General features: G+C 40.1%; 3 protein-coding genes across 13 annotated transcripts in view; 2 read left to right on the top strand and 1 right to left on the bottom strand.

Moving 5' to 3' along the window:
* Positions 1-50: 50 nt before the first annotated feature.
* On the top strand, positions 51-11045 carry LOC146506683 (ubiquilin-1-like). 2 transcript variants are annotated; one of them, XM_085179013.1, is made up of 11 exons: positions 51-703; positions 3232-3374; positions 4595-4689; positions 4862-5124; positions 5310-5447; positions 5546-5705; positions 5822-5943; positions 6077-6160; positions 6386-6501; positions 6595-6763; positions 7774-11045. In XM_085179013.1, the coding sequence occupies exons 1-11, from the start codon at positions 542-544 to the stop codon at positions 7915-7917; spliced, it is 1596 nt and encodes a 531-aa protein (XP_085035139.1). In that variant the 5' UTR covers positions 51-541; the 3' UTR covers positions 7918-11045. The 2 variants fall into 2 exon arrangements, with proteins under 2 accessions (XP_085035139.1, XP_085035141.1); XM_085179015.1 differs by having other exon boundaries at positions 5549-5705; positions 7774-11044.
* A 351-nt stretch (positions 11046-11396) lies between these two features.
* On the bottom strand, positions 11397-18963 carry LOC146506682 (putative gluconokinase). Of its 4 annotated transcripts, none has more exons than XM_085179026.1 (6): positions 18758-18963; positions 16857-16938; positions 16407-16437; positions 16207-16293; positions 14180-14223; positions 11398-13390 (listed from the first exon to the last, which is right to left on the bottom strand). In XM_085179026.1, exons 2-6 carry the CDS (start codon positions 16892-16894, stop codon positions 13024-13026), a joined length of 567 nt encoding a protein of 188 aa, XP_085035152.1. In that variant the 5' UTR covers positions 16895-16938; positions 18758-18963; the 3' UTR covers positions 11398-13023. The 4 variants fall into 4 exon arrangements, with proteins under 4 accessions (XP_085035154.1, XP_085035155.1, XP_085035152.1 ...); XM_085179027.1 differs by having other exon boundaries at positions 18762-18963; XM_085179028.1 differs by lacking the exon at positions 18758-18963 and having other exon boundaries at positions 11397-13390; positions 16197-16293; positions 16857-16935.
* A 327-nt stretch (positions 18964-19290) lies between these two features.
* frmd3 (FERM domain containing 3) overlaps positions 19291-26792 on the top strand; it is a 59833-nt gene continuing 52331 nt past the window's right edge. For 4 of the 7 annotated variants that reach the window (XM_085179010.1, XM_085179008.1, XM_085179009.1 and 1 more), the window contains exon 1: positions 19292-19677. In XM_085179010.1, the coding sequence (XP_085035136.1) occupies positions 19573-19677 (105 nt within the window). In that variant the 5' untranslated portion in view covers positions 19292-19572. Of the gene's footprint in view, positions 19678-26792 lie in introns of all 7 variants that reach the window. The other 3 variants (XM_085179005.1, XM_085179006.1, XM_085179003.1) reach the window with 1 other exon arrangement.

Below are 26792 nucleotides of genomic sequence, written 5' to 3'. Positions count from 1 at the left end.
AGTGCCTCAAACAAGCCAAAAAAAATGCATTTGAGTCATTAGATGTTAACATGAGCCAGATGAAAATAAGATACTTTAAAACTGCTTGGGTCAAATCTCAAAAGGAAGAAGGATTTAAAAAAATTGAGACTATTGTCATCAACTACCACTTATCACCTGTGTGTCACCTTTGGAGGCTTTTAAAATTATAATGATTCATTATTGTTCCTGGAATGAGAGTTTAAAAGTGAACTGAGAGCATCTAGGATTTGAACTGCTGTTTGATTTTTATGGTGCACTATATCTTTAAGTTAAGTCTGGTTACATAACTGGCATATTATTAAGTATTTTATTTTATTTTTGGCAGTCAAAGTGCACTCAAACTGTTATAACCGGCAGCAGGGGCATGAGATCTGTGCATAGTAGCAGCTAGGTGTGGGCTTTGCGTGTCCACCTCAGTGACCGGCGTGGCCTCAGCTGGCACAGATCCGCACAACTTATTGTCGAGTCATCGGGACAGACACGCAGTCCGCGTCGGGACCGTGCGCTCCTGCTCTGCACCATGTTTAAAGCCCCGCGGGCCGGACAAGTGATGTCGGCAGCAGTGAAAGACGAAACCACAACATCGAGACACCGCCGCAGGGCTGCAAGGATCCACGTTACCGTCACAAGTGTCACGGAGAGCAGAGACTTCATCGTTAGAGGAGACTGCACCGTCAGACAGGTCAGGGAAGCACGATCAGCCAGCTGGCCTCAGAGCCTTGTAATAACAGGCTGACAACGTCACTGAGACTTTTATTTTCATGCCATAATAGAATGAAATTAATGTTTTTGTTAATTTACGTGGCTAAAGAACTAAAGGGGCGGACCACTAAAGGTACTAATGTGGTATAGAAATTGGAATTGGACTCATGTGCAGCCCAGAGTGCTAATACAGATTTATTATGTGAAAAGTGACTCTGCACGTGGGAAGATTATTTTGAATGGAATAACTGTGAAAAGAGGCAAAAAATTGTTTTAAAAAAGTATTTCGCACGAAGTTGAGGACTAGCTAAAGAGTGGCCCTGAATCCAGTAACAAAATATAATTCAAAGGCCACTTCATTAGTTACATCTGGACGCCCTTTAAGTTTGTGGTATAGATTCAACAAGGTGCTGGAAGCAGTTATCAGCATCTTCACATGACATGAGAGCATCACACAGTTGTTGTTGTACATCACAGGGGGTGGCTGTAGCTCAGGAGCTAGAGCAAGCCATCTACTAATCAGAAGGTCGGTTCAGTCCCTTTATATCTGCGTACTAAATATCCTGGAGATACTAACCCCAAGTTGTTTTCTGATGCATCTATAAGAGTGTAAATGTGTGTGTGTATGTTTGATAGAAACCAATGAAGTACAGTGCTGCTGTATGAATGGACGAATGAGGCATGTTGTACACAGGAACCAGTCCACTGATCATTTACATCCATGTTTGACATCCCAAAGGTGCTCCACTAGATTGAGGTCTGGTGACTGTGGAAGTCATTTGAGTACAGTGAACTCATTGTCATGTTCAGGACACCGGTGTGAGAGGATTTGAGTTTTGTAGCATGTCTCCTTATTGTGCTGTAAACAGCCATCAGAAGATGGATAAAGGGTCACCTTGGGTCACAGTGACCACCAACTGTACTCAGGTAGGCTGTGTTGTTTACGTGAAGCTCAGTTGTACTAAGGTACCCAAAGTGTGCCAGTGAAATATCCCCCAAACCATTACTACACCACCACTGGCGAAACCTCTGATACAAGACAGGATGAATCAGTAATTTCCTGTTCTTTACCCCAAATTCTGACTGTGTACCATTTGAATTTCACAGCAGAAACTGAGACTCTTCAGACCAGGCAATGTTTTTCCAATCTTATACTGTCCAGAATGGGAAACTAAAAGTATGATTCAGCAAGAATCATACTTTTAGTTTCCCATTCTTAACTGACAGGACTGAAACCTGCTGTGGCCTCCTGCTGCTGTAGCCCATCTTCTTCAAAGTGTGACCTGTTGTGTGTTCAGAGACGCTCTTCTGCATGCCTTGGTTGTAAAGAGTGGTTATTTGAGTTGTTGCGTTCCTTTCAGCTTGAAGAAGTCTGGCCATGCTCCTCTGACGTCTGACATCAAAAAGACATTGTCACCCAGATAATGACCACTCCTTGGATATTTTCTCTTTTTCCGATCATTCTCTATAAACCCTAGAGAAAATTATGTGCTGAAATCATAGGAAATCAGCAGTTTGTAAAGTGCTCAGATCACCATGTCTTTCTCAAACAACCATCGCCAGATCACCTTTCTTTCCTATTCTGATGCTCTCAACATCAGCAGCATGTTTGAACTTCAGCAGGTCATTTTAATCATGTTTTCTACTCTAAATGTTTGTGATTAGCAGCTGAATAGTTGTACCTAATAAAGTGGCCACTGATTGTATGTTATTATTATTATTATTATTATTATTATTATTATTATTATTATTATTATATGTTATATGTATATGGGTGTATTCAGTGGGTTTACTGTTGTCACACCATTCAAAATCATATATTGGATTGTAGTTACTGGTTTGTTAATGTGTATATCACTTAAATCTTTCTGCCGGAAATGATTATATTACATGTACGCTTTATTTATAGTCAAACCGCATAATGTACCATGTATGGAATGCCAGGACTGCCAAAATGAATTAATTAAATACACCATTAAATTAATTAATTAAATGTGTCAATAATTAATTAAATGCATCAATAATCAATTAAATACATATTTATGACATATTTAATTAATTAATTATTGACACATTGAATTAATTTAATGGTGTATTTAATTAATTCATTTTGGCAGTCCTGGCATTCCATAACTATGTAGATTCCTATTTTAAAATCTTCAAAATAATAATTCACTGTTTCCTAAAATAAATGGTGTGAAGTGCAGAGTACAGTATTTGCTTCCAAAATATAGTAAATTTAGGTAGAAAACAGCATAACATGAATCACTTAAAGTAGAAGTACACTGGAATTGTACTTAAGTAAAGTCTTGAATAGTCATACTCTGCTATATTGAATTACTGTTTCTTTCACTGCCCTCATCTAATGGTTTTGGTGGAGAGACCCCAGGATGGAAGTTATATTGGCTGGTGTCTTTGCTGCTGATTTTTGAGCTGGTACAACGGGGGTTATCACCATTAAATACACCATTAAATAACAATGTGGGTTGTGTGTTTCTGTGTATGCAGTTTAAATGGGGTCTGTCAGAGCACCTGGGAGCCTCAGCAGAGGAGCTGGTCCTGATCCACTCCAATCGAGTACTCAAAGACTCTGAACCCTTGAGTCACCTTGAAGGACTGAATGGGTCGGTACGCCTCAGCATGATCCAAAGGTATGGACAACCTGCTCTGTTTATGGCATGGGTTCATGCCGTCACTAGTAATAAACCAACATTTGGTATTAATAAAGATAAAGAAAATAAAGATATAGGTCCAGATTTACTAAAAGGGGCAAAATTATATGTGAGTCCAATCACCCAAATAGTGCTCATAGGCGTGGTGAGTTTATTGGGAATTTACAAAAAATTGTGCTGTTTTCTAAACACAGTGTAGTCAGTTCATTTAATATTAAGAAAAAAATAAGACAGATTTTACTTTCTTTTTTAAATTACATGTCACATATGTCAGTAAATCAGTGTGTGCGCTTGTGTTAAATATTGTTCCTCCTGTGTTTTGTGCCTTACTTATGCAACAGGGTCAGCTGCAAACAACTTGTGTGACCTCTTAAGAAAATATTGCAGACAAATCTGGCACTAATAAAAGACAACTGCAGGTTCATTAGCGGTAGCCATATTTATTATTTGCTTTTAAGTCATAGTAAATATTAAAAACACTGCCTTACATTGGATACCACATGTACCACATTGGGACTACACAGCATTTTTATTCTTTGCTGTTTATTGTGCATATTCAGAGAATATTCCACATTTTTATTGGCTCTAGTTTTCAAAGTGCAACAATACAGAACTTTCACTTTTCTATTTGGCTTTTATAAAATGTCTGTGCAGAGAGCAGGAAATATATAATATAAATATATAAAAATATATAGCCTCATGAAAAACTACAATAAAACCCAGTAAAATAAAATATTAAAATAGAGCAAATAAAATATTAAATTTGTCAGAATTTAATGAGTGTCTTCCCAAAGCAAATCAAATAAATCTATGAAAAAGCCAAGGAAACTACTTATTACTTTGGAAGCTTGTGGAAGGTGAGATTTTAGAGTACAGGGAGAACATTACATATAAGTCACATTTTAGGTCGTATATATAAAGCACTGGCAGTGACTCCCACTTTGTCCCACATATATACATTTTACTCCACATTTAATTTGATAGAATCTGATCACCCCACCATCACATGAAGTATTAAACAAAATATTATGTCTGCAAAGATTTTCAGTCAGAGATCTGTACACTCTGTCTGCTCTTTAAAATTAAAATTGTAGAAGTAATTTTAATTAATAAGTAACTTCTGCCTTCAGGTTCCTTTGATATACAATCTATTTATACCAAACTTATGTTAAAAAACAACAACTGGGTATCTGTCTTAGGCCTCAGCATTCATCTGCTCCACCTCCCACTGACCCAGACCTTGACCCTGAACCGGATAACATCACACCTTCCCCTACTTCTCCTCTCTGCCTGGGTAAGATGTGCAGAACACGGGAACTCTTCTCGCCTTTAACTATTTTCATAAATCTAGTTTGTGGTTCTCATTTCTCCAGACTTCTCTGTTTGAGCTTCAGCTGCTGCTCTGTACTCAGCTCTTCAGTGAACTTATAATCTGTCATTCTGTTGATTCCACCTTGTTTCTGTAGTAGAAGGTCTGGACAGCCTTGTCCTTGAAGACAGCGGGACTAGCTTCTTCCTGGAGCTCCAGCGCCAGATGGAGAACAGATTGCTGGCTGACCCAGAAATGATGCACCGTCTCCTGGGCAGCCCCTTTGTGCAGAGCACCCTCTCCACCTCTAGCCCTCAACTTATCAGAAAGCTCATTCTTTCTAATCCCCAAATTCAGCAGCTCCTGCAAACAAACCCAGAAGTGGAAGATATGCTTAACGACAAAGATGTCATAACGCAGGTGGGTATAGTGGATGTCAGAGCATTGTAACATCTGCACTAACATTAGAGTAGACACTTGCAAAAATGTTGTTATTTTAACCTTTCTAATTTCACTGCAGTATGAGTACAGTTGCTTCCTCCTTGCCTGATTTCTCCCTCCGATATTTTGAGTATGTTTTTGCACATATCTATCTCTCTTTCCAGTTGCTGGAGCTCATCAAGAACCCTGACATGATAGAAGAAATGATGAACAATGAGGACAAAGCTTTAGAAAATTTGCAGTCAGAGCAGGAAAATCCTGAAGTCATTACTGACAATTCTGACCCAGAAGCAAAATTACAGGTGTGACTTTGAAAATGATGATTATTATTAGGTAAGTTTAAACTTATCTTGTATGCTTAACATGTTTTCTTTTTAATGTCTGCTTTGCCTTTTACCAGAAGGTAGGAGCATCTGCATCGGTGACTACATCACCCAGAAATCACCACATACTGGAGGGTGAATCCAATCAGACGTTCTCTGGTCACTCGACAGATCCTCTCAGTGAGCTGACTGCCACATCCAGAGCTGGTTCAAACTCTCAAAGCAGCATCACAGCAGGCATGAGCTTTATGCTTGAGGCATTCTTAGGTTATATGTTTTTAAATGTGTTAAATATTTTAAAGATATCATTGAACTGCTTTTTAAAATATTATATTAATGGCTTCCTGCTTCAGGCATGCAGTCACTGCTAGAAGAGATCACTGCCAGTCCAGGTCTACTGGAGAGTCTGCTGTCTGGGCCATATGTCAGCAGTCTTTTAAACTGCCTTAGCCAGAACCCTGACCTGGCTGCACAGGTGATGCATGGACACTTTAATTCTTAAATGTGCAGTATTTTCACTAGGCAACTGCAGGACAACATTTCCTTCTTCCGAAACAGCAGAGATGTCTTATATAGTTCATCCTGCTTTAATTTTTGTATTGTTGCAGATGCTTCTGAGCCACCCTTTGTTGGCTGGAAATCCTCAGCTGGAGCAGCAAATGAGAAAGGAGATCCCCGTCTTTCTGCAGCAGGTCTGCTTATTCCTCTAACTGTTAACCTGCTGTCTTTCAGCTGGATTAGATGTCTGCAATACATTAGGAACACTAATAATTTTCTTGTTCCTGGACAGATGCCATGGTTTTTCATAAAATCCATGTAGATATGATCATCTTTAGCAATGCAGGAAAATGATTCTACTCTGACTCCGTTGCTCAGTGGGTATGATTAATAACTTTGCTATTATCAATAATGTGCAGATGCAGGCTCCAGAGCTGCTCTCGGCCATGTTGAACCCCAGAGCCATGGAGGCTCTGTTGCAGATCCAACAGGGCTTGCATACTCTGGCTGCAGAGGCTCCAGCTCTCATACCTGCGTGAGTAAAAACAACTTAAGGAGATCTATTGCGGTGGAAGAACTGTGTTTCAAAGACAGAGCAACCTTATCGCCAGTCTTGCCCATCATGCAGGAATGCTCTCGGAAACACTGGAACAGGTATCGGTGCCGCTTCTGAGCATCCATCTGACTCCATTCCGAACAGCCAATCAGGAAGCGGTCAACAGGCTGCTTCAGCGACAGAGCAGCAGCAGCGGTTTGTACAGCAGATGCTACAGGCCCTGGCTAACACTAATAACGAGGTACTACCTTATAAACTTTTTGTCTGTCTCCAACGTTGAGTCTCAATTTAAAATATCAGTAGTAAATAGCATTTTGACAGTAAATGAGAATTTCCCATAGGCAGGCAAATGATACACGCCTTTGATATTTAGTGATTCAGTAGTTTTAAAAAACTACGCAGTATAAAGAGTGACTGACTGTTTGATATCAGCTTGCATTAACAGCTGCTGGTATGAATGTGGATAAATTAGAGTACCACACTACATCTCATGGAGCCAAATGATGTCTAATTTGTTCAGTGGTTTAAACTATTACACATTTTAACCTACTGAAGCAGGTCCAGCTGGGCCTCAGTGACTCAAATTCTAGTTAATCGTTAAAGTTTCAGAGTCAGTGCTTCTACTTGTGGATCCAACATTTACTTAGTGGGTTACAGCCCCAGTAGAGTCGCTGATTTCTGGTGGGAAGGAAAGTGGCATTAGTCTTTCCCTTTCTTAGATACTGACGCTTTTTTCCTGCAGAACCACTAAACTCGGCTGAGTGCTGCCAGCCTTCAGCTCTGGTGGTTATTGCCTCAGAGCTTTCTGCTGCTTACTCCAGTGTGTGAAGGAGTGTGGTTCTGACAAACTTATTGACTTATTTCTCTTTTTTGCTTTACATTTTATTGCAGTGCTCCGCGACTTGGCCATCTCTTTGAGTTCAATTATTCATAAAAAAAAAATTTTCATGCCGCCTCCTCTCCTTTTCCTCCCCAAAACATTTACCTTTGTTTCCCACATCGCCTGGACTTTCTTCTGATTCATATCCACACGTTTTTGCACCTGAAGGGAGACTCATACCCAAATACCCAGAAACAAAACTGGGTGTCTGGGTTAACAAAATCACTAAATCTGGGAAGGTTTATTAATTTTTTCCCATTTGTTTAAAAGAATTCACAATTAAATCACTAATTATGATCTCATTTTGAATTCTTTCACACATTATTTTAATAAGTAAGACTTTAAATAACTCTCATGTCATGTTGTGTCAGGTCCATCACACAGAGAGAGAGTTTAAGGAGGAGCTGGAGCAGCTGAGCTCAATGGGCTTCAGAGACAGGAAGGCGAACCTTCAGGCCCTCATCAGCACAGGAGGAGATCTCACCACTGCTGTACAACACCTGCTCAGTCTCTGACACATATTCATCCGTGCACATACACACAAATACAGACATCGACAATAAACATAAGCACCTACACAACAGAACGTTATGATAAGAAATGATTCACCTGTACTGATTATAAAGTGCTCTGCAAAAGATAAAAACATAAGAGAATAAAAAGCCATACTTACTTGATGCACTTTCAAAAACTAACTTATATCACACACATAATGTTAAACTCTGTTTGTTGTCCTACACTTACACTTTAAACTTCAGTCAAACAAATTAAAGGTCTGAGGATGGTGAGCGCTGTATGCATTTATGATATTGAGGTATTCAGGTACATGTAAAACTGACTGAGAAGTGAGACAACAGGAGGAGGATTTTTACATCCTTATTGTCCTTGAAGTGTGAGTGTGTGGGTTAATATTAGAAACAAGAGAACACAATGCCTTTCACTGTCTTATATGCACCAGTCGTGGTCTGTGTAGACTCAAAATTCCCCAAAAGTTGAGACACAATGTAAAATGTAAATAACACCAGAATACAATGATTTGCAAATCTATTAAACCCATATATTAATTTTAAAAAATGAAAAAAATAAGTTCACTTTATATTTGATGGTATCATCCTTCCCAAAAAAGTTGGGTCAGTGCCATGTTTACCACTGCGTAACATCCCCCTCTTCTTTAATCAGTCTGTAAAAATCTGGGAACCGAGGAAACCGGCTGCTGGACTTCTGGGAGAGGAATGTTGTGTTTCTTTGTTGTATTTTTCACAATCCTCCTAATCTTTCCAGTTTGTGAAACATCTGAATGGCAGGCCAGTTCAGTACCCAGACTCTTCTACTGAGTCGTGCTGTTGTAATAGATACAGTCTGCATTAGCACTGCGTTGCTGAAATAGAAAAGCTGCCATCTGGATGGAGCATACGCGTCTCTAGAACCTGTACATACCTTTCAGTGTTGATGGTGAATTTTTGGATTTGCAAACTTCCAATTCCTACGCACTGATGCACTCAAGTATCATCAGTCATTATTGAACTGAACGGCGATAACAAGCCAGATAGTTTTAGACAGTTTTCAGCGTCCGTATTTTCCAGAATTTTGAAAATAAAATGTTTGTGACCACAGAAAAAATTTCCACGTTGTCCATTTTAAACGAGCTTTGAGAAAATGGCATGGATCTGGATCACTGTTTACATGCGGCTTCTTTGTTGCATTTAACCTGCATGGTGAACTGTGTTCACAGACAATAATTACTGGAAGTTTTCCTGATCACATGCAGGGATTTCCAAGACAGAATCATGTCTGTTTTTAATGCAGTCCAGATTTTTTAGAATTTTTTTTTGATAATATTATGACAAAATATTCAAAGTCTTCACATTTTTTGCATTGTGGGAAAGTATCAGAATTATTCCACAAATTGTAAACTCACTTTTTTGGTGAATCACAGGCCACTTTTACTTCTGACAAACTCTGCCTCTCGAAGATGCTCTTTTTAAACTCCATCACGTTACTGACCTGTTGCAGATGAACAAAATCAGGTGTAAAACGAGCATTCAATGTTTTGTTTTTCTTTACTAAAATGTACTTTTTTGGTCTTCCGTTGCCCCGTCCGAACTCTTTTAAGATGTGTTGCTGCCATCAAATTCAAAATGAGCTCATATTTTTTCAGAAATAGTGTGTGTTTATGAGATTTGCATATTATTGCATTCTGTTGTTATCTACATTTTACACAACAGCCCAACTTTTTTGGAACCAGGGTTGTCATAGACTGTAGACATAAAACAATGCAAGTTTGCAGAAATATATATATTATATTGTTATTATTATCAGAATCAGAATACTTTATACTTTATTGATCCCTAGGGGAAGTTATTTAATATCTCTGCTGCCACACTTTAAAGCTCAGGCCTCTTCATGTTGCCACCTGGACAGAGTCTAATGAAAGCTTTTAGCACCCTGAGACAGTCAGATGTCCTGGATGCACGCAGAAAATTCGCACTCTCATTCTCAGCCAACAGACTGAGCCAGGAGTGCAATATGTTACGCGATGTTCCCACTCTGTCTAGCTGCTACTGCGGCTTCTGCACCACAGGCTCTAAAAACCGTAAATAATTACAAAGTTTGTCTTCGAACGTAAACTCAGTTTCAAAAGACGTTCAAAGAAAGAAGATGACTTCATGCAAAGTCCAAACCTGCTTGGAGGTCAGTGTTTATCTTGAGGTTAGACGGGTACAGAAAGTGAGGTTTGCACAGCCAAGAGAAAAACACATCAGCCATGAAATGCCTGATGTGATGCTCTCCCTTAAGCTTGAGCTCTATGCTGCAGTATTTTTGCACCATAAGGAGCAGGCTCATTTATCTCCTTGTGGATTTCACGAGCAAACAACAGACTGAGCAACATCCTTTAGACGACTCGTGGCTCTATTGTAAACAGAACTATTAAATGCTGTTATTTACTTTGAATTCAATTCTGTTGTTTCTCATTTATGTAAATGCGTGCTATTTGTTGCTGAATTTATGAGGCTTTGTATAAGATGCGTTTCCTCCACGCCTCTGTGTTCAAATATAATGTTCTGCAGTTGTTCTGCAGTAGGGTCAAACAGCAGCATTAGTTTAGCAGGATTTTCTGTGGCTACAAAATGTTCTTTTTGGGTAATAATGTATTAAGAATAAGCATGATTAAGTATTTAATCCACAAAATTGCAGAAATGACACTCCTCAAAGCTTTTCTTTCTAATATCTAAACTTGCACTACCCCACTAGAAACACTAGGTGGCATTTAGAGTCTTTTAGTATGGCTTGTATGAAAATCAATTTGAATCCGAGATGTAGCAAAGTAGGTCGAAGTTAACTCATTGTTATTCTCATGTTATTCTCATGTTATTGCCTACAGTATTAAAATGTAAGCCAGAAATCCACATCTGCATGCACACCTCTGCAAGATATACAAATTGGGGCAAATGTATTATTCCACTTACTGAAACTGTACAGACCTGTGCACTGAACAACATTAAAAGATGTTCTTAAACTGAGAGCGTTCCTCTGCTTTCCCTTCCTGCCTTTTGGGGGCTTACAGCTACCTGACACACGGGACACGTACTCTGTCATCAGATGGATGCGCTCTGCTTGACAACCTGCATGTGTTTGTCTGTTGCCGCCAGACTGGGGGGGGGGGGGGGGGGGGGGGGGGGGGCGGGGTTAATCTCCAGCAAAGTGTGTGTGCAGCTGAATGTGTGAGATACGAGAGTAGCCGGGAGGGGGGGTTTCTGGATTAGAAGCTCCAAAAATATTCGGGTTGAGGTTTGTAGATGAGTCACAACACTAAAACAGCTCCACAAGTGCAGGTGTGAAAGAGTGTGTCTGAGTGTTTGGTCTGAACCTCACAGAGGGGAGCAGTGAAGTGTTCAGGTTAAATCTCTTTAATGATTCGACTTTGTCGGTGTGAAGATTTCAATCTCAGAAGAAACTTGTTATCCTGAAAATGATAAAGAAACATTCTTAGCAGAGTTTTCTAGGAATCTAAAACAAACAAAGATGTAGATCAGCTTTTATTAGGACTAACATTTATTTTTCTGTAAAGCTGAAACCAATTATAAGCTAAATTAATTTAGTCAGACATAATTTCTCTGTTCTAGTTTTGTAGGGTTTTATTTCTTGAGCTTATGTGACCTGACTATCTTTGGGTTTGTTGTGGACAATCATCAGGACAAATTAAGAGCTTCCATGTGTTTATTCCAACTATTAAAAAGATCAGCATCACATCATTTATAATCAAACACTCGAAACGTCCAGAAGTCCAGGGTATGTGGAGGAGTAACAAAAAATGTCCAGATTGAAAAAGAAGGCAAAATTAGTAATGAAATACGTTTTTTTTAGTTAAAGGATTAAACTAAAGGAGATTTGTCACATGTTATCACTATGAAAAGAAGAGAAACACAGAAAAACCTAAAAGCTGGTCACTTAACAAAAAACAATTAGCACCATCTTCCACTCCACACAAATCTATCTGGCCTTAATTAAGCACTCTGGTCTTAGCGGTACAGAAGGGCGGTACCTAAGGCAGGACACACCCCCACAGGCAGAAATCACAGCAGGCTGTAAAAACCTTTTATCTTCACCATGGCATATTCTTAAAACATACCATCCTTAAATACGCACAAACCGGTTCAGTTTCAAAGCTTACACACATACACACAATGCTTTTATTAGAATGGCACCTAAATATTTAAATGTTTTAAATGTTTGCAACCAGCTAGAACTCTCGAAAATCACACATACTGTGTATTCCACTCTTTACTAAAAGCTCGTCAAGCCTGCCACACTCAACAATGAATCAGTGATTTATTTCTCATCCTCACTACAAACCAGACACTGATTAGGTATTCAAAAGGGACTAGAACAACAGTAAAGGCCACACACTCTGTGTTGTTCTACTTAGGCAAACTGCTGCTTCGAGCGAGGTGCTAAAATATCACATGACAGTGTGACTACACTGATGTTCATCAACTTAGTCTGTCATGTTGACATGTTAATCATTTCTACCACAGCTTTGTAGGTATTTAGTTTTCAAGTGTCTAAAAATATTAATTTTGTCCTGATAAAGGCATTTATCATACTTTTTATTACTCCCGAGGCCTTTAAATCTATTACAAAATTTACAGAGATGTTATATTTCTGTAAGATTATATAGATTTAAGTTTATATAAAAATGGGCTCCATGTTGTATTTAACTTATTCACCTTACATGCTAAGGATGCCCACAGGGACCCCAGAAGGAGACACCACACCAGCCTCGTGGAGTCACAACTTTCCAGTCTTTGTCCAAGCCTGGGTAACTAGGAGGGGAACATCAGGAAGTGCATCTGTGACAATATAATAATCAAACATGCGGATTCATCTGCTGCTCAACTGTTTTCAAGATATTCAAGGGAAAGAGGGTTAAAAAAACAAACAACCGATGTCCACTGTCAAGCTCGTGTGCCAATCCATCGAGTAGATGCTGGATGTTTTCAAATAAGTGGAAACTGTGAATTCCTATTTGCTGTGGAGAGCCACACAGGGAATCACCAAAGTCATTCAAATGTAATCCTGCAGGATCCTGAATATTTGCTGGAATATCAATGTTAGAGCTGCTAAGGATCCCATGTCCTGTGGTTGATTAAGTGCCTTTCAACCTCCACAGCCATATCATCGATGCCCCTCTGGATGTCCAGTGTCAACACATTCTCCTCATCAGACGGAGCCTCTAAAGTATCAAACTGGGAACGCAGCATGTTGGCTTTCATATAGTGACCCCTCCGGGCCACCATCCTCTGGTAAATGAATTCATAGTCACCACGAAGGAAAAGAAAAAAGACATCAGGAGAAGCCGGAGGGAAGATTTCTTGGTCTGTCTCCGAAGGGGAAGTGAGGGCTTTGGAGCCATGGAGGAGGATCTGTCTGTACTGGTGCTTCAGTGCAGAGCACACCAGGAGAGCATCAGAGCCTGAACTCCTCTCTCTGTGACGGGAAGACATGCACATATGTACAAAGTTGCTGAGGGCAGGAATGAATAACTACTGAAGTTCAGACTGAAAAAAAATAAGCTTAAAGTAAACTTTAGTCTCAACAACTAAAGACAAAAAGATTGACGCAAGGACGAGCGGATGGAGAAAAATAAGTGCATCTGAGTGTGGAAGAGTTAAGCAGAAGGACTCTTTGATGTTGCCGCTGACGTTTTTAGAAAAAGACGACACACTTTTTGCTTCTCCCTCACCTCTTTTCCTCACTTAATCTGTCTTTACTCGCCAAACTGTTTTTCCTGGCTCTCTGGTTTTCATCTCAATTTTCACGACCATCGTTGACATTTTTTCTCTCTCGACAATTTCATGCCTGCACATTCTCACCTCGCTCCTCTGCTCTTCAGCTCTACCTCTAAACCCATCATCTTCTCCTTTATGTCATAAAAAATACCTCCTGTTTTCATGAAACGTGTGTGTGTGTGTGCAGTTGTACTACCTAAGTTTAGCATGAAGCTTAGAGCAGATATTAGGGTAAATTGCCACAAAACACTGGTGGCCATCAGTTTTACCCCCTCAGTCACAAGATTTTTAGAAAACTTGACCTCTGACCTTGACTGTGAGGTCGAGGTCAAAATCCTGCCGCCTCGCCTTCCCGTTTATAACCTTTGATGTGATGACAACACCCCCCACATCAACCTTTAAAAGGCTGATGGGTTAAAAAAAAGCCAATGTTGTGTTCTTTGAAATGATAGAACTTATGTATTTGTAGAGATTGGTTAGCACTCACCTCCGAATGACTTCGTGTAGTTTGAGAAGCCACGGCAATCTGTCCTGCAGAGACAAAGAAATGCAAACACTAAACACAAAAACTGATTTTTGTTGTGCACAGCTTAGTTTAAGATTGTGTATTTAACTCCTTTAAATAGTTTACCAGCTGGTGTGTATATATATATATATATATATATATATATGGCTAAAAGAAAAGTCACCACATGGATTTAACTACACAAATAACTAAGAGCCTTCCACTGGGTAATTACTGCGGTGAATAACGTGTTTCGGCTGGCAACAAATGATTTAACACAAACTATCTACTATCTGCTTGATACTACTTGTATCAAGCAAATTGTAAAAAAAACTGCAGTACTCGTGGCCTTAAGAAAACCACATATCAGCGACGCTAATTGGGGAAAATGAGCTCTGATATTCCTGGAGGCAAAACAAAAAGGTCATGTGGTTTGAGGAGTCCAGATCTACTCTGTAATGAGTGGAAAGAAAACGGTAAAGGGTAAGAAGAGAAGAGGATGAAGGGCTGCAGTCATTAACCCCACTCCCTATCACACGAGCCTGTTATGAAGTGGGGTTGCTACAGCTGGTCGGGTCTAAGGTTCAGCAACATTATATGCCCAAAAATCAGGTCAGCTGACTACCTGAAACTACTTAACGATCAGGTTTTTCCATTAATTACTATTTTCATCCCTATAGGCAGGGGCATATTCCAAGATGACAATGCCAGGATTCATTGGGCTCAAATTATGAAAGTGACTAGGGAAGCGTCAGACATCTTTTTAACTCTGTGACTGGACACCACAGGGTCCACCTCGAAAGCCCACTGAGAATCTTTGAATTATGCTGGAAAAGACTTGAAATCTTGTCTGTTTCCTTCATAAAGACATTTGATGACCTTCCCTGTACTCTCATTTACAAGTTATAACACTTTGGTATCCGTCAATAAAGATGTGATTTAATGACTATTACAATAACTTCTGGGTAACAGTTTTCAGCAGATTAAACCCAGAGAAGGTACTTCCCTCACTTTTGATCATCAAACATATGGTTCAACCTATGCAAGCTCCTCAGAAACACAGAGGCTGCACAGACCTGACTGCAGTGAGCGTAATGTGGTAGAAACTGTTTACAGTGGGTCTAATCAGAGTAACGACCCGCATTTACAACTCGCATGGTTAAAAAAACAATCAGGGATCAAACGGAGATCAGGCCGACAGATGTGGCAACACAAACACATCTTTGATTACGCTGCAATTAGAAACAGAATTAGTCCAACTTTGGCTGCATGTTCAGCTCTAGTTGAACTAGAGCCACGTTTCTGTGAGGAATCTCACTCCCTTGCATGCAGGTTTCTGAGCATGCTCATGTCCTGTTTGGTCGCGCCAACCTCAACCTGCCAACTCTAATAGTAGCATGAAAGACACATTTTGCCAGAGCCTGACAGTAATCCTGTATTTACATTTCTGCTCCACTCCTCGCACATCATTTATTCTCAAACTGCCAACTGTTGACAATTTTTAAAATATGCCAAAGGGTTGGACGGAGCACGTCCCTGGGTAATTCTCCTCGCTGTTCAAAGCAGACCTCTGAGTGGGAGGTTATCATCTGCCACCAAACACCGCTACCGGTGAACTGCTGCCAAATGCTGGCGGGGGCTCCTCTGCCTGTAAGCCTGTATACTCAACTTTGGCAGGAAGCCAGACAATTGTTTGGAGGGCTCCCTGTATTTAAAAAGTCAGCACGGACGGGGAGGAGATGAGCCCTGAACAAACAGATAATAAATGACTGAACTGAATTTCAGGACTGACGGCTGTTATGAAAAGTTCAGCATCGCTCCCTGCTGCTTTCACTGTCTGCACGACTGAAGCTCCCTCTGGCTACTTGTTGAGTTTTGTGTTTCTGCAAGTCAAACAGACTTATTTAGTCCTGACAGAAGAGAGACTGAACGCCATAAATGATTGACATGTAAGTGAAGCAGACAGAATGCACACACACACTCAAACACACACACACACCTGGGCTGACCTGATCTGTAAGCGCTTCACCGCGAGACATCTTCTCGATGTTCTCCCGTGGGTGGAAGTCATCCCCTTCGTACAGGGGCCAACCCAGCTGATGGGTAAACACACATGGACAGAAGAGTATTAGGCACACAAGGAACCAAGAGGGAGGTGTGTGTGTGTGTGTGTGTAGGGAGGTTGTTGGTTAGAGTTGAGGCTACTTACCTTTTCAGATAGGAAGATCCCAAAGGTGCTTCTATATTTAAAATAAATAAATAAAGAGTATCAAGGACAAAACTGGTTTAGCAACATTTGAGAAATGTTACAATAAAACAACTGTCAGCATCCTTTAATATTATAAAAATCTGATATTATTATTAACTAATTTTGAAAATATTTACATGGACCTTCTCTTTTAGCTGTGAGAATTTTCTACTTCTTTTTTGTGCTGTCTTAAGACATTATTTTTATGTCTTTATTTTGTGTGTTAACCACATTGAGTTTACATGTAATAAAATGTGTAATATAAATAAAATTGCCATTGTCTGTCAATATAATCTCTATTAAACAAGGTATCATTATATACTGATGGTTATAATGGTACAGAAACAACTCATTTACTTTTGTTTCACAAAGCACTTATGCATGAAATACATGAACATACTGTGTACATACTTTCCACAACCCGAGACTCCCATTATGATGTAGATCATCCTGGTTGTGGTTCTTCATGCACTATATTTAAAGCAGGTTTTTCCTGAAAAGGATTAAACAAGAAAAAGGAAATAAATATATCTGATTGTAAGATTTTAGAGCTTTAAAGTTTAAATCAATACTAATAAATTACTGTAAAAATACTTCATTAGACGTGAAAAGCACCCACTGAACATTTTACTTAAGTCAAATTAATAACGACAATCGTGAGAACTAACTGGCCATTTTATTAGGCACACGTGTTCAACTGCTTGTTTACACAAATATCTAATTAGCCAATAACATGGCAGCAACTAAGTACATCAGATGTGGTCAACCTGCCGAAGTTCAAACAGAGCATCACAAAGGGAGATGAAGGTGATTTGAATGATTTTGAATGTGGCATGCTAGTTGGTATCACGTGGGCTGGTCTGAGTTTTTCAGAAACTGCTGATCTGCTGGGATTTTCTCACACAGGCATCTCAAAGGTTTACAGAGACTGGTCTAAAAAAGAGAAAATATCTCATGAGCGTCAGTTCTTTGGGATGGTACACAGTCAGAAATCTGGGGGTAAACAACATGAAATTCTTGATCCATCCTGTCTTGTATCAGAGCTTTAGCTAGAGATGGAGTGGAAATGGTGTGGGGGATATTTCACTGGCACACTTTGGGCCCCTTAGTACCAACTGAGGTTCAAGTAAACACCACAGCCTACCAGAGTACTGCTGGTGACCACGTCCATCCCAATGACTGTTTTCTGGAGTCATTGGTCCATCCCTTATAACCACACTTTAACCATCTTCTGATGGCTGTTTTCAGCAGGATAAGAAGCAAAGCTCACAACAAGTCATGCGTTGTAACAGCAGTACAGGCTGTTGCTGGTGGTGTAATGGTGTGGGGAATGGTTTTTTGGCACACTTTGAACCCCTTAAAACTGAATTGACCATCATTTAAACCCTTTATAACAACAGTGTTGCTATCATCTGATGGGTGCTTCCAGTAGGATGCCAAGTCATGCCACAAAGCTAAAATAATCTCACACTGGTTTCCTGACAATAAGTTCACAGTCGCCAGATCTGAATCCAGTAGAGCATCTTTGGGATCTGCACCTGATGCTATCATGTCAGTGTGAAGCAAAAACATCTGCACTTTGTTGAATTCATGCCATGAAGAATTAAGGTAGTTTTGAAGGTAAAAGGTGGGCCGACGTGATACCTCATAAAGTGGTCGATGAGTGCATGCATAAATTTTTTCTACAGCTAATGATAGTTCCCTTAAGGACTAATCTCCTGGGTTGTCTTTTTTCCTCTGTCCAGTTAACTGAACGTTTAAACCAGGGGTGTCAAACTCAAATACACAGTGGGCCAAAATTCAAAACTGGAACAAAGTCGCGGGCTAACATTAATATGTATTGAAAAAAAAATCTTCCTCCAGATTTAAGAATGAATCTTTTCTTATGGACTCAAACACGTTTTGCTGAAAAACTGAATATGGAACAAGCAAAGCTTAACACTAAACAATATATATATTAGCTGTATAATACCAGTAGGCCAGCTCTGATAGTAATTTGGTATGGCTTCGCGGGCCAAATGTAATTAGGCTGCGGGCCAAATTTGGCCAGCGGGCCAGAGTTTGACACCTATGGTTTAAACTGTAACCGATGCCGCTGGAGCTTCCGTAGCTATAAAAAGCGATCAGTTCTTAAAAGTCCAGCTGAAGTGCAGCCTCCCACTAAAATTCAATTCAATTCAATCTTTACTGGCAGACTTTAGGACGTTTACAGCTGCTGTTCGTTAAAGAAAACACAGCCTCGGTTTTACGTCACGAAAAAAAACCCAAGCCTTCCTGAAAAGCTGAAACAAACAGTAACAAAAATGTGAGACCTGCCTACTGAACGTGACTCCGGCGCATGAAAGAGGCGATAACATTCCATGAACGAACGATTTGGACCATGGCCTCTGGCTGTTTTGCTAAGGGACGCGATGACGCACAAAGCACGTCGCTTACGTTAACAATTAAAGGGACCGCGGTGTCATTACCGATGGAATTAATTATTTAATCTCAGTTTGAGTGTCGTTACAGTGAGGAAATATCAGTAACAATCCATATATATTATATGAGTTTTATTATTTATCGCTAACGCAAACATTTAAATACATATGGAAGGTAAAGATGCCGTTTTTGCAGCATCAGCAACCTCTGAAATAATAACACTTGTTATAATTGCTAACTAGTTATAATCAAAGGGTATCCACAGGGCAGGGCAATCTACACTCGCCAGGTCTCCCGTGTCATTTGGACGTAATTGCAATGAGGAGCAATGAGAAGGGTCACAAGACACTTGTGAAGTGGGGTTGAGCCAGAGGGAGAGAGAGAGAGGAGGAGGAGGAGTAGAGGGAAAACCATCCTCCGTCCTGTAGATCCATCAGTGGGCAGGCTGGAGACGGATGAAAGCTCTCCTCCCATCCTTCTCTGCTGCATCCATCCGCTCTCTTATCCATCCATCTAACCATCCACCACCCCATCCACCCATTCATCTCCAAGGGCGTCTCAAGGGGTGACGAGACCCGACTGAACGGCAATGTATACGCGGACGCGTGCGTGTGCGTGAGTCATCCGTGTGCGTGAGCCTCTGCGCCCGTCTGGTCTTGTCTGTGGAACCTCCGACATGAGGGGCTGAAACAGAACCGACAGAAGGATGAAAATGCTCCGGTTTCGCAGCCCCAGCCTCCGCTCCTTGGACCAGGAGATCCTCTGTACGATCCGGTTACTGGACGACTCCGAGATCTCCTGCAGCATTCAGGTAGATTAAAGCCTCGCGCGTCTCATCTACCAGTCCATCTCGTAGTCTTTGATAATTGCGAATGTCACGTGGACGCAGTGGATCAATTTTACGCAGGCATGGAGAATTAAAACTAGAGGGCTGCAACAACCTCACGCTTATTATTATTATTATTATTATTATTATTATTATTATTATTATTATGACTCGTCGTTTAATAAGAGCTTGCTCCTTAATTTCCCTTCTGCTGTAAATTACTGGAGAGGTTGCTGCCCTGCTCAGATGATTAGGCAGTGGAGAGAAAACAGCAAGCCCAGTAGCGATCCATGCATTTGCGTTGTGGTCACCGTGGCTAGATGTGACTGCCATAGAGTGAAGTCTCATGAACTTTGATTTATAGAAGATGAAACGATGGAGCGCCATGGGCGTGGTGGTGATGATGATAGTAGTGATAACATGGACGGAAACTGTTTGAGTTATTGATTGCAATTATGAGAGGCTGTGGCTGGCTGAGTGGGAGAGAGACGGAAACACTGATGTGCTTTACTTGTGTGGTCTCATTTCTGTTTGCCACAGAGATGATAATACATACCCTCTACCACCAGTAGCAGCAGCAAGTGTCTTTATCAGCCAGTGAAGACAGTCACTGTAAAGCACTGAGTTCGTGATGCAGGTATTTATGCTGAGCTATCTCCATTGTGGAGAAACCGAGTCTATAACTATCACTTTCAATTGCTTTTTGCAGTTTGACCTAACGTGAGCTGCTGAAAAGATCTGCAACTTACTTTCAGTTTTTTTTTTCTGTTCAAATAAATGTACCCACATATATACGAAGAAAAACAATAATTTTCATTACTTTAAAAATGGGCTTGTGAATAATATTATCAGGAAAAGATCAACTCTGTGCTTTAATATCTTTAATGTCACATAAAGGTGTGGCATAAGTCTTTCCAAAAGCATCCTTTGCTCTGCTATGTGTAATGTGTTTGTCAGAAGTCCTCTTATTTGAAAGAAGAAGAAGAAGAAGAAGAAGACATTTTTTGCTGCTCTCCTAGTGTAGTTGGTCCCACGTTTGTCCAAAAAGCAAAATATTGTTGGTTCGATTCTGAAAAGAGACACAAATCCCACTGGTGTGTGTCAGGAAGGGCATGTGTTGTAAAAAAATCTGCCATACTGTCCAGTATGTGGTGATACTGTGTCTGATCCTGAATAAATATATATGTTAGTTCAGAAAAGGGGGAAAACACTATTTACCTTGAGACTGAATTGAGATCAGGAGAAATAGACTAGACAAAGAGAAGAAGTCACCCTCGTCTTGTTTTGTAGCGGACACATACAGCTTTAATAAATGCTGTTTCTCTTCATCTCCATTAGTTTTGTTACCTTCTCTGAACTCTTGCTGGATTGCAGTCCAGGTCATCCAGTGTTGTGATCATTTAGCCATGCTGATAGCCAGCAACAGTAATCTTTTTTTCATCTGAAATGAAAATGTCAACTATAAGTGAAGACATTCGCTCAGGCAGACTGATAACCGAAGCACAAAATTAAAACCACAACAAAACTGAAATCCTGTCAAATCCAAATCAAGGTGCTTTGTAAAACCCGATCCTTGGATCCAGTCAATGAATCCTTTAACTATCCTCACCTGAGATCTAACGCTGGGACGTTTTAAGACTGCTTGAACAAAGGAAAGTATAGTTTCCTCCAGTTTTCACAAACAAACTAAATCCTGTGAGGCTCCACAGCCCCTCCAGCCCTGAGCTGCAGCTGCTGCCAGAGAGATAAACATAAAATCCCGTCAGTCTTCCAGTTTATGATGCATTATTACACATAAAAATATATGAAATGCTGAACAGCAAATAAGTGCCAAGTCACAATATGACTGGATTCTATTGTACTGTGCTATAGTTTTTTCACTTACATCTTCAGCACTGCACCAAATCCTCCACACAGCTGAAGCACCTTGTTGACAAGCCTGTGAGTTGTACGGGGCTGAGGGCGAAGAGAGTGCTCAGAGCTCAGAGCGCCACCTCTTCTCGCCCTAAACCGCCTTCGGAGCGAGTTGTCCGCTGGCCTGCTGTTTAACCCGAAACACCGAGAGCACTTGCTGCATGTCAGACTAGCTGTCTCGCTGGTTTCCTGCATGTACTCAATCAATGATTTACAAAACATCTTCAGGTCCAGTGGAAGAGAAGGAGGAGAGCAGAGAGAGGAGAGACAAGATTGGCTCTGTTTTCTTTGTGTTTAGTGCTGATAATGCATGTACAGTTTTGTGCTTGCATCTCTGAGAGCACAAGAATGTGTTAAACTGTGTACATGAGTATTAAAGCTTTTACTTTTTTTTTTTTTTCCAGGAGATGTGAAAGCGTGTGTGTGCTTTTATCCGTGAGAGTATTTATGAACGATACGGAAATGGACGTTTATATTTCTAGCTGACTGCATTTTCCAGGGCTTTCTTTAATGGCTTTGTGTTCCGGTGCTGAGCTGCTCCTTCCTACATATTTCATGACATTTCCTGTGCTCCTCATGCTACACTTCTGCTTCTCAACAACAGCGCGTCTCCTCTTACCGCTGCTAGGAGACCTCCATCTCTTACTTTATCTGCTCTTTTTTTTCCTCTTTGCATTTCTTATTTTGTCAGCTTTTCCCAATTGTCCTGCATATGTAGGTCAGAATAAAATGACAAACACGTCATGAAAATAGGAAAATTGAAAGAATTGTGTGTTTGAATAGTTCCTAAAATGTACTTCTGAGCACAAACCACAACTGAATAGAGTGTAATGCCAGTCTGGGATGCCCTTGATTCCTTTAACTTTTCTCTAAGGCATCAGTTAAGTTGACTCTGGATTAAAGACACTGGCGCATTAGCTGCTCCCTTTGGGGACACAGTGTTTGGCACTGCATGGATAATCCTGAAGACTTTAAAGTCTCGAAACACCCCACCCAGTATAATTGCTTGTAAGGCAATATCCAGCGCAGTGCAAAAAACAAAGGGATGTTCAAGTGACTTGAACAATTCAAGCAACTTTGCAGTCGCTTTGCACTTTGCTAGGTACACCTATCCTATACCTTGTTGATGTCAGAGGAGAATGATGAGGCAGCTTTGAGCTGACAGAAAGGCAAAAGTAGCTCAAATAACCACTTGTATGCAGAGGACCATTTCTGAACGCACAACATCTCAAACCTTGAAGCAGGTGGGCTAAAGCTGCAGAAGACCACACTGGGTGCCGCTCCTGTCAGATAGAATAAGAAAATTGAGGCAGCCATCCGCACGGGCTCACCAAAATTGGACAACAGAAGATTAGAAAAAGGTTGCATGATTGGATGAGTCTCAAATTATGCAGTGACATTTGGATGGTAGAGTCGGAATTTACCATAAACAGCATCCTGCTTTGTATCAAATGTTCAGGTTGTTGTCGATGTATTGGTGTGGGGGATATTATCATCAATTAAGCATAATTTAAATGGTACTGCCTACCTGAGTGTTACTGCTACTTCATGATCACAGTGTAGCCACTTTCTCTGATTCTCATCATGGATGTGCAGCTGAAAAACAACTGCTGCTGCTGTTTGTTGCTGCCTGCTGCTAATTAAGACAGGTCTGAAGGCAAAAGGAGGTCCAACACACCAAAAGCAGAGTGCGACTAATAGAGTGACCGGTGAGTGTAGGTAGTAAACATGAATGATATAAAACAGGCTTAATATAAAGGACATGATAAGGGATGATAAGTTTATTTTCTTTACAGTGAAAGTTATGAATAAATGGTCTTAAATTTAACATCTTGCACTCTGGAGGTCTCCTTACATGTGGTGCATTTACTGTCTGCTTTAAATGTAACAAATATACGATTTCTGCTCATCATGTTTGGTGGAGTTGCACTTGAGAATCCCCAAAAAGAGGCTCGATAACTAAGATAAATAAGAGGCGATACTGACTGATTTTTATAAGGCTGTTGTTTGAAGTTTTAATCAAGTAGAAGAAGAAAGTGTCAAATATTTGCTAGAAGTTTTCCAATCTCATTCTTCCCCGGTGATACAGATAACACTTGCATTGTATTTCTCTTATTGGAAAGCTTGTAGGAGCCAATTAGGACTCAGTTCTATAAATAAGAACCAATTTTTATCCAGTCAAGAGAATGAAGCGCTACTAAACACTGAGGCAATTTGAAGCTGGAGTTGCTCATGATTGTGTATGGTGCTGTTTATTACTGAAGTATGTTCGAGGTTAATTGGCAGTATAAAGAGAAAGCAAACTGACTGCTTAAGAAAGCTGGTGTCAGACTATAATTCGTCAGACACGGCTGATCAGTGTGTCATCCAGGTGCACCATCTCATTTGTGGCTACAGAGCCCGAGGAGTTTCACTTTGGTTTTTCAGGTCGACAATAAAAATAGTCTGAACGATTAATTTATTTGAAAAAATGCACCAACAGAATAAAGCGTTTGTTTTTCTGTCACATCTTTGTGTCCATTAATGAAAATATCAGACTTTAACTCCAAGAGCTTGTGCTGAGCTTAAATTGATTAAATCAGATTTATGTAGGGAAAATGTGTTTGTTGCTGCTGTTGTGCTGACCTTTACCTGACTATAGATCACCCTGATGCCTTTTTGTCATTGTTATTAATTGATAAAAATATGGGGTTAGGTATGAATTCATCATTTATATTTTGGCTGCTCTCTTTAGGGGTCACCACAGCAGATCATCAGCCTCCTGTTATCCCTTGCGTACTCTTCTGTTAGAGCCTTTCCTCTCTAACTTTGTCTCAAAAGACTCCATCTGAGCTGTCCTTCTGGTGTACTCATTTCTAATCTTGTCACTCGTGGTCACTCTCAGTAAAAAATCGGAACATCTTTTGCTCTGCCTCCTCATTTTTGTTTTTTTTGTTAGTGCTGTTAGTGTCTCCACATCATACATCACAGCAGATCTCACAACCATCTTGCGATCCTTCCCTTTCACTTGTGCTACTATCCTTCTGTCACAAATCACCACGACACTATCTACTCACTCCACCTTGCCTGCACTCTCTTCTTCACCTCTCGCTGTCCATTGCTTTGAATTGTTCTTTTATTTTAAATGTATATTTATTTTTGCCCTGGTTTCTAAATGCTGAATGCCAGAAACTGTTTGAGAAATCATCAGTTAAATGTAAACATTAGTGGATATGGTAAGGTGACTTTTATTTTTGTTTTTGCATTTCACAAACAGCAAAGAGCAAATGATTAAAAATTAAACTGGGTTTCAACTGTCTTGACATAATTAGGGCCGGACAGAACCTGAAAGTATACCAACCTAGTAAAACAATAGGTTAATTTAAAGTTCTAGTCATTTACAAACATGTGAAAAAGAAGGTTTTCACTGGACTCTGTCCAGTGGGGGAAAAAGTTCACAACTTTTATTTCCATTGCAATTAAAAAGGCTCGTAGCAGCCAGGTATACTCATGCAAGTGTAAACATCTCTATGGAGCACAATTTTTGACAGTTTGCTGGTCTGGATCATTCAGTTTGGTGTTAAGACCATGCCATGATCTCCCCAGAAATTTCACCCCAACGTCTGATCTTACAATGCTCAGAGAAATAATAATAATAAAAAAAAAAACCCAAGAGCTACATTTTAGAGTTCACAGGCCTCAGCATGATAAATGTTAAAGTTCATGATGCACAATTAAAAATGGACTGAAAAGGCGTGACTTTTTTAAGAGCCACAGAGCCACATTTGGAGAACATCAAACACAACAAATCAAGTATAAACACCTCATACCGAGCGCAACGGGACAACATTTTAGGCTTATTTTGTGCCACAAGACGGGGCACCTTGCAGGCTCCGAGTCAACCATGACTTTCTATGTATACCAAGTCCATTTGTTTGGCAGCTGGAGCTTGGCAGAAACTGGGTCATACAACAGGGCAATGATCCCGAGCACAGCAGCAAATCTACAACAGAAAGTCTGAAAAAGAAACGAATCAAAGTGTTGCAATGGCCCGGTCAAAGTGCAGACATCAAGCTGATTGAGTGGTGGGAAAGCTGTTAAGAAACCTGTGCATAAATGAAAGCCCACAAAGCTCAATGAACTGCAGCAAAGTTGTAATGAAAAGTGGGCCAAAAATCCTCCACAGCAATGTGAGAGACTGATAAAGACACTGAGACACACCTTTGCTGCCAAAGGTGTTTCTGCAGGCTGTTGAATCAGGGGGAAACACTTAGTTTTTTGTGTATGACTGTTATATGACTACGAGGAACACAGGACACATAACATCACTGTCATTTTTTCAATTTTCTTCACTGTAGTGCACAAATTTGTTAAAAAGGCTCATTTACAGCCTAAAACAAATCATGTGTACTGTGTGGCATTCAAAGAAACCTGAAATGTAACTGTTGGGAGAACCTGCAACAGCAAATATGAAGTTGGAAAGACAAATTAAAGGGGACAAAAGCTTTTTAAAACCATGTTTAGAATAGAATAGAATAGAATAGAATAGAATTCAACTTTATTGTCATTGTCATGTCACAAGTACAAGGCTACGAAATGCATTTTGCATCCACCCAGAAAGTGTTTTAGCAATAATATAGATATATAGATAGATTACAGAAATGGGTCTGTTATAAGTACGAGGGTACAAAATATGGGTCTATTATGGGTATGTTACAATGTACACGGTATGAAGGTATGTTATGAATATGCTATACCTATAAGTATGTACAGGCTGCAGTGAGTGTGCAAGCTATGTACAGGCTATGAACAGGATATAAATATGAAAACGATACAGAAATATGAAATATAAAACGATACAGTTTTGCCTTGTAGTCTTTAAACCTTTCAACTTTTTGTTTGTTTTTTCATCAGATTTGATCCAATTTTAATGACCAGATTGATAATAAGTTCCCAGATAAGTGGCCATTTAGGAGACATTTTAAGATTGCTGCTGAGTGAGGAGACTTGCTTCTGAGAAAGACTTTTTATAATACATATAAATCTGACTCAGCAATATTAAGAGGTATATACGACGAGCACTTCTGTTCTAGTTCTAGTTATAGTAGTTATAGTAATATGGAGTGGGATGCGGTTGTGTGTGTATCAGGAAGGAGGACTGGATTTCTCTCTCTTAGCCTATAGTCTATGACTGGGAAAATATTGTC

The sequence above is a fragment of the Neolamprologus multifasciatus genome, chromosome 12, assembly GCF_963576455.1.
Source record: "Neolamprologus multifasciatus chromosome 12, fNeoMul1.2, whole genome shotgun sequence".
Classification (NCBI taxonomy): domain Eukaryota; kingdom Metazoa; phylum Chordata; class Actinopteri; order Cichliformes; family Cichlidae; genus Neolamprologus; species Neolamprologus multifasciatus.
Note: the sequence above shows the minus strand (reverse complement) of the source record. Positions and strands in the feature narration are given on the sequence as shown.

Coding starts and splice junctions, on each gene's coding strand:
- LOC146506682 (XM_085179026.1), bottom strand. CDS start 16,894: ATGATCTACATCATAATGGGAGTCTCGGGTTGTGGAAA. Junction 16,438..16,856: donor GGAGTCTCGGGTTGTGGAAA/GTATGTACACAG, acceptor TTTTAAATATAG/AAGCACCTTTGGGATCTTCC. Junction 13,391..14,179: donor CTACACGAAGTCATTCGGAG/GTGAGTGCTAAC, acceptor TTCCCGTCACAG/AGAGAGGAGTTCAGGCTCTG.
- LOC146506683 (XM_085179013.1), top strand. CDS start 542: ATGTTTAAAGCCCCGCGGGCCGGACAAGTGATGTCGGCAGCAGTGAAA. Junction 704..3,231: donor GAGACTGCACCGTCAGACAG/GTCAGGGAAGCA, acceptor CTGTGTATGCAG/TTTAAATGGGGTCTGTCAGA. Junction 5,125..5,309: donor ACAAAGATGTCATAACGCAG/GTGGGTATAGTG, acceptor CTCTCTTTCCAG/TTGCTGGAGCTCATCAAGAA.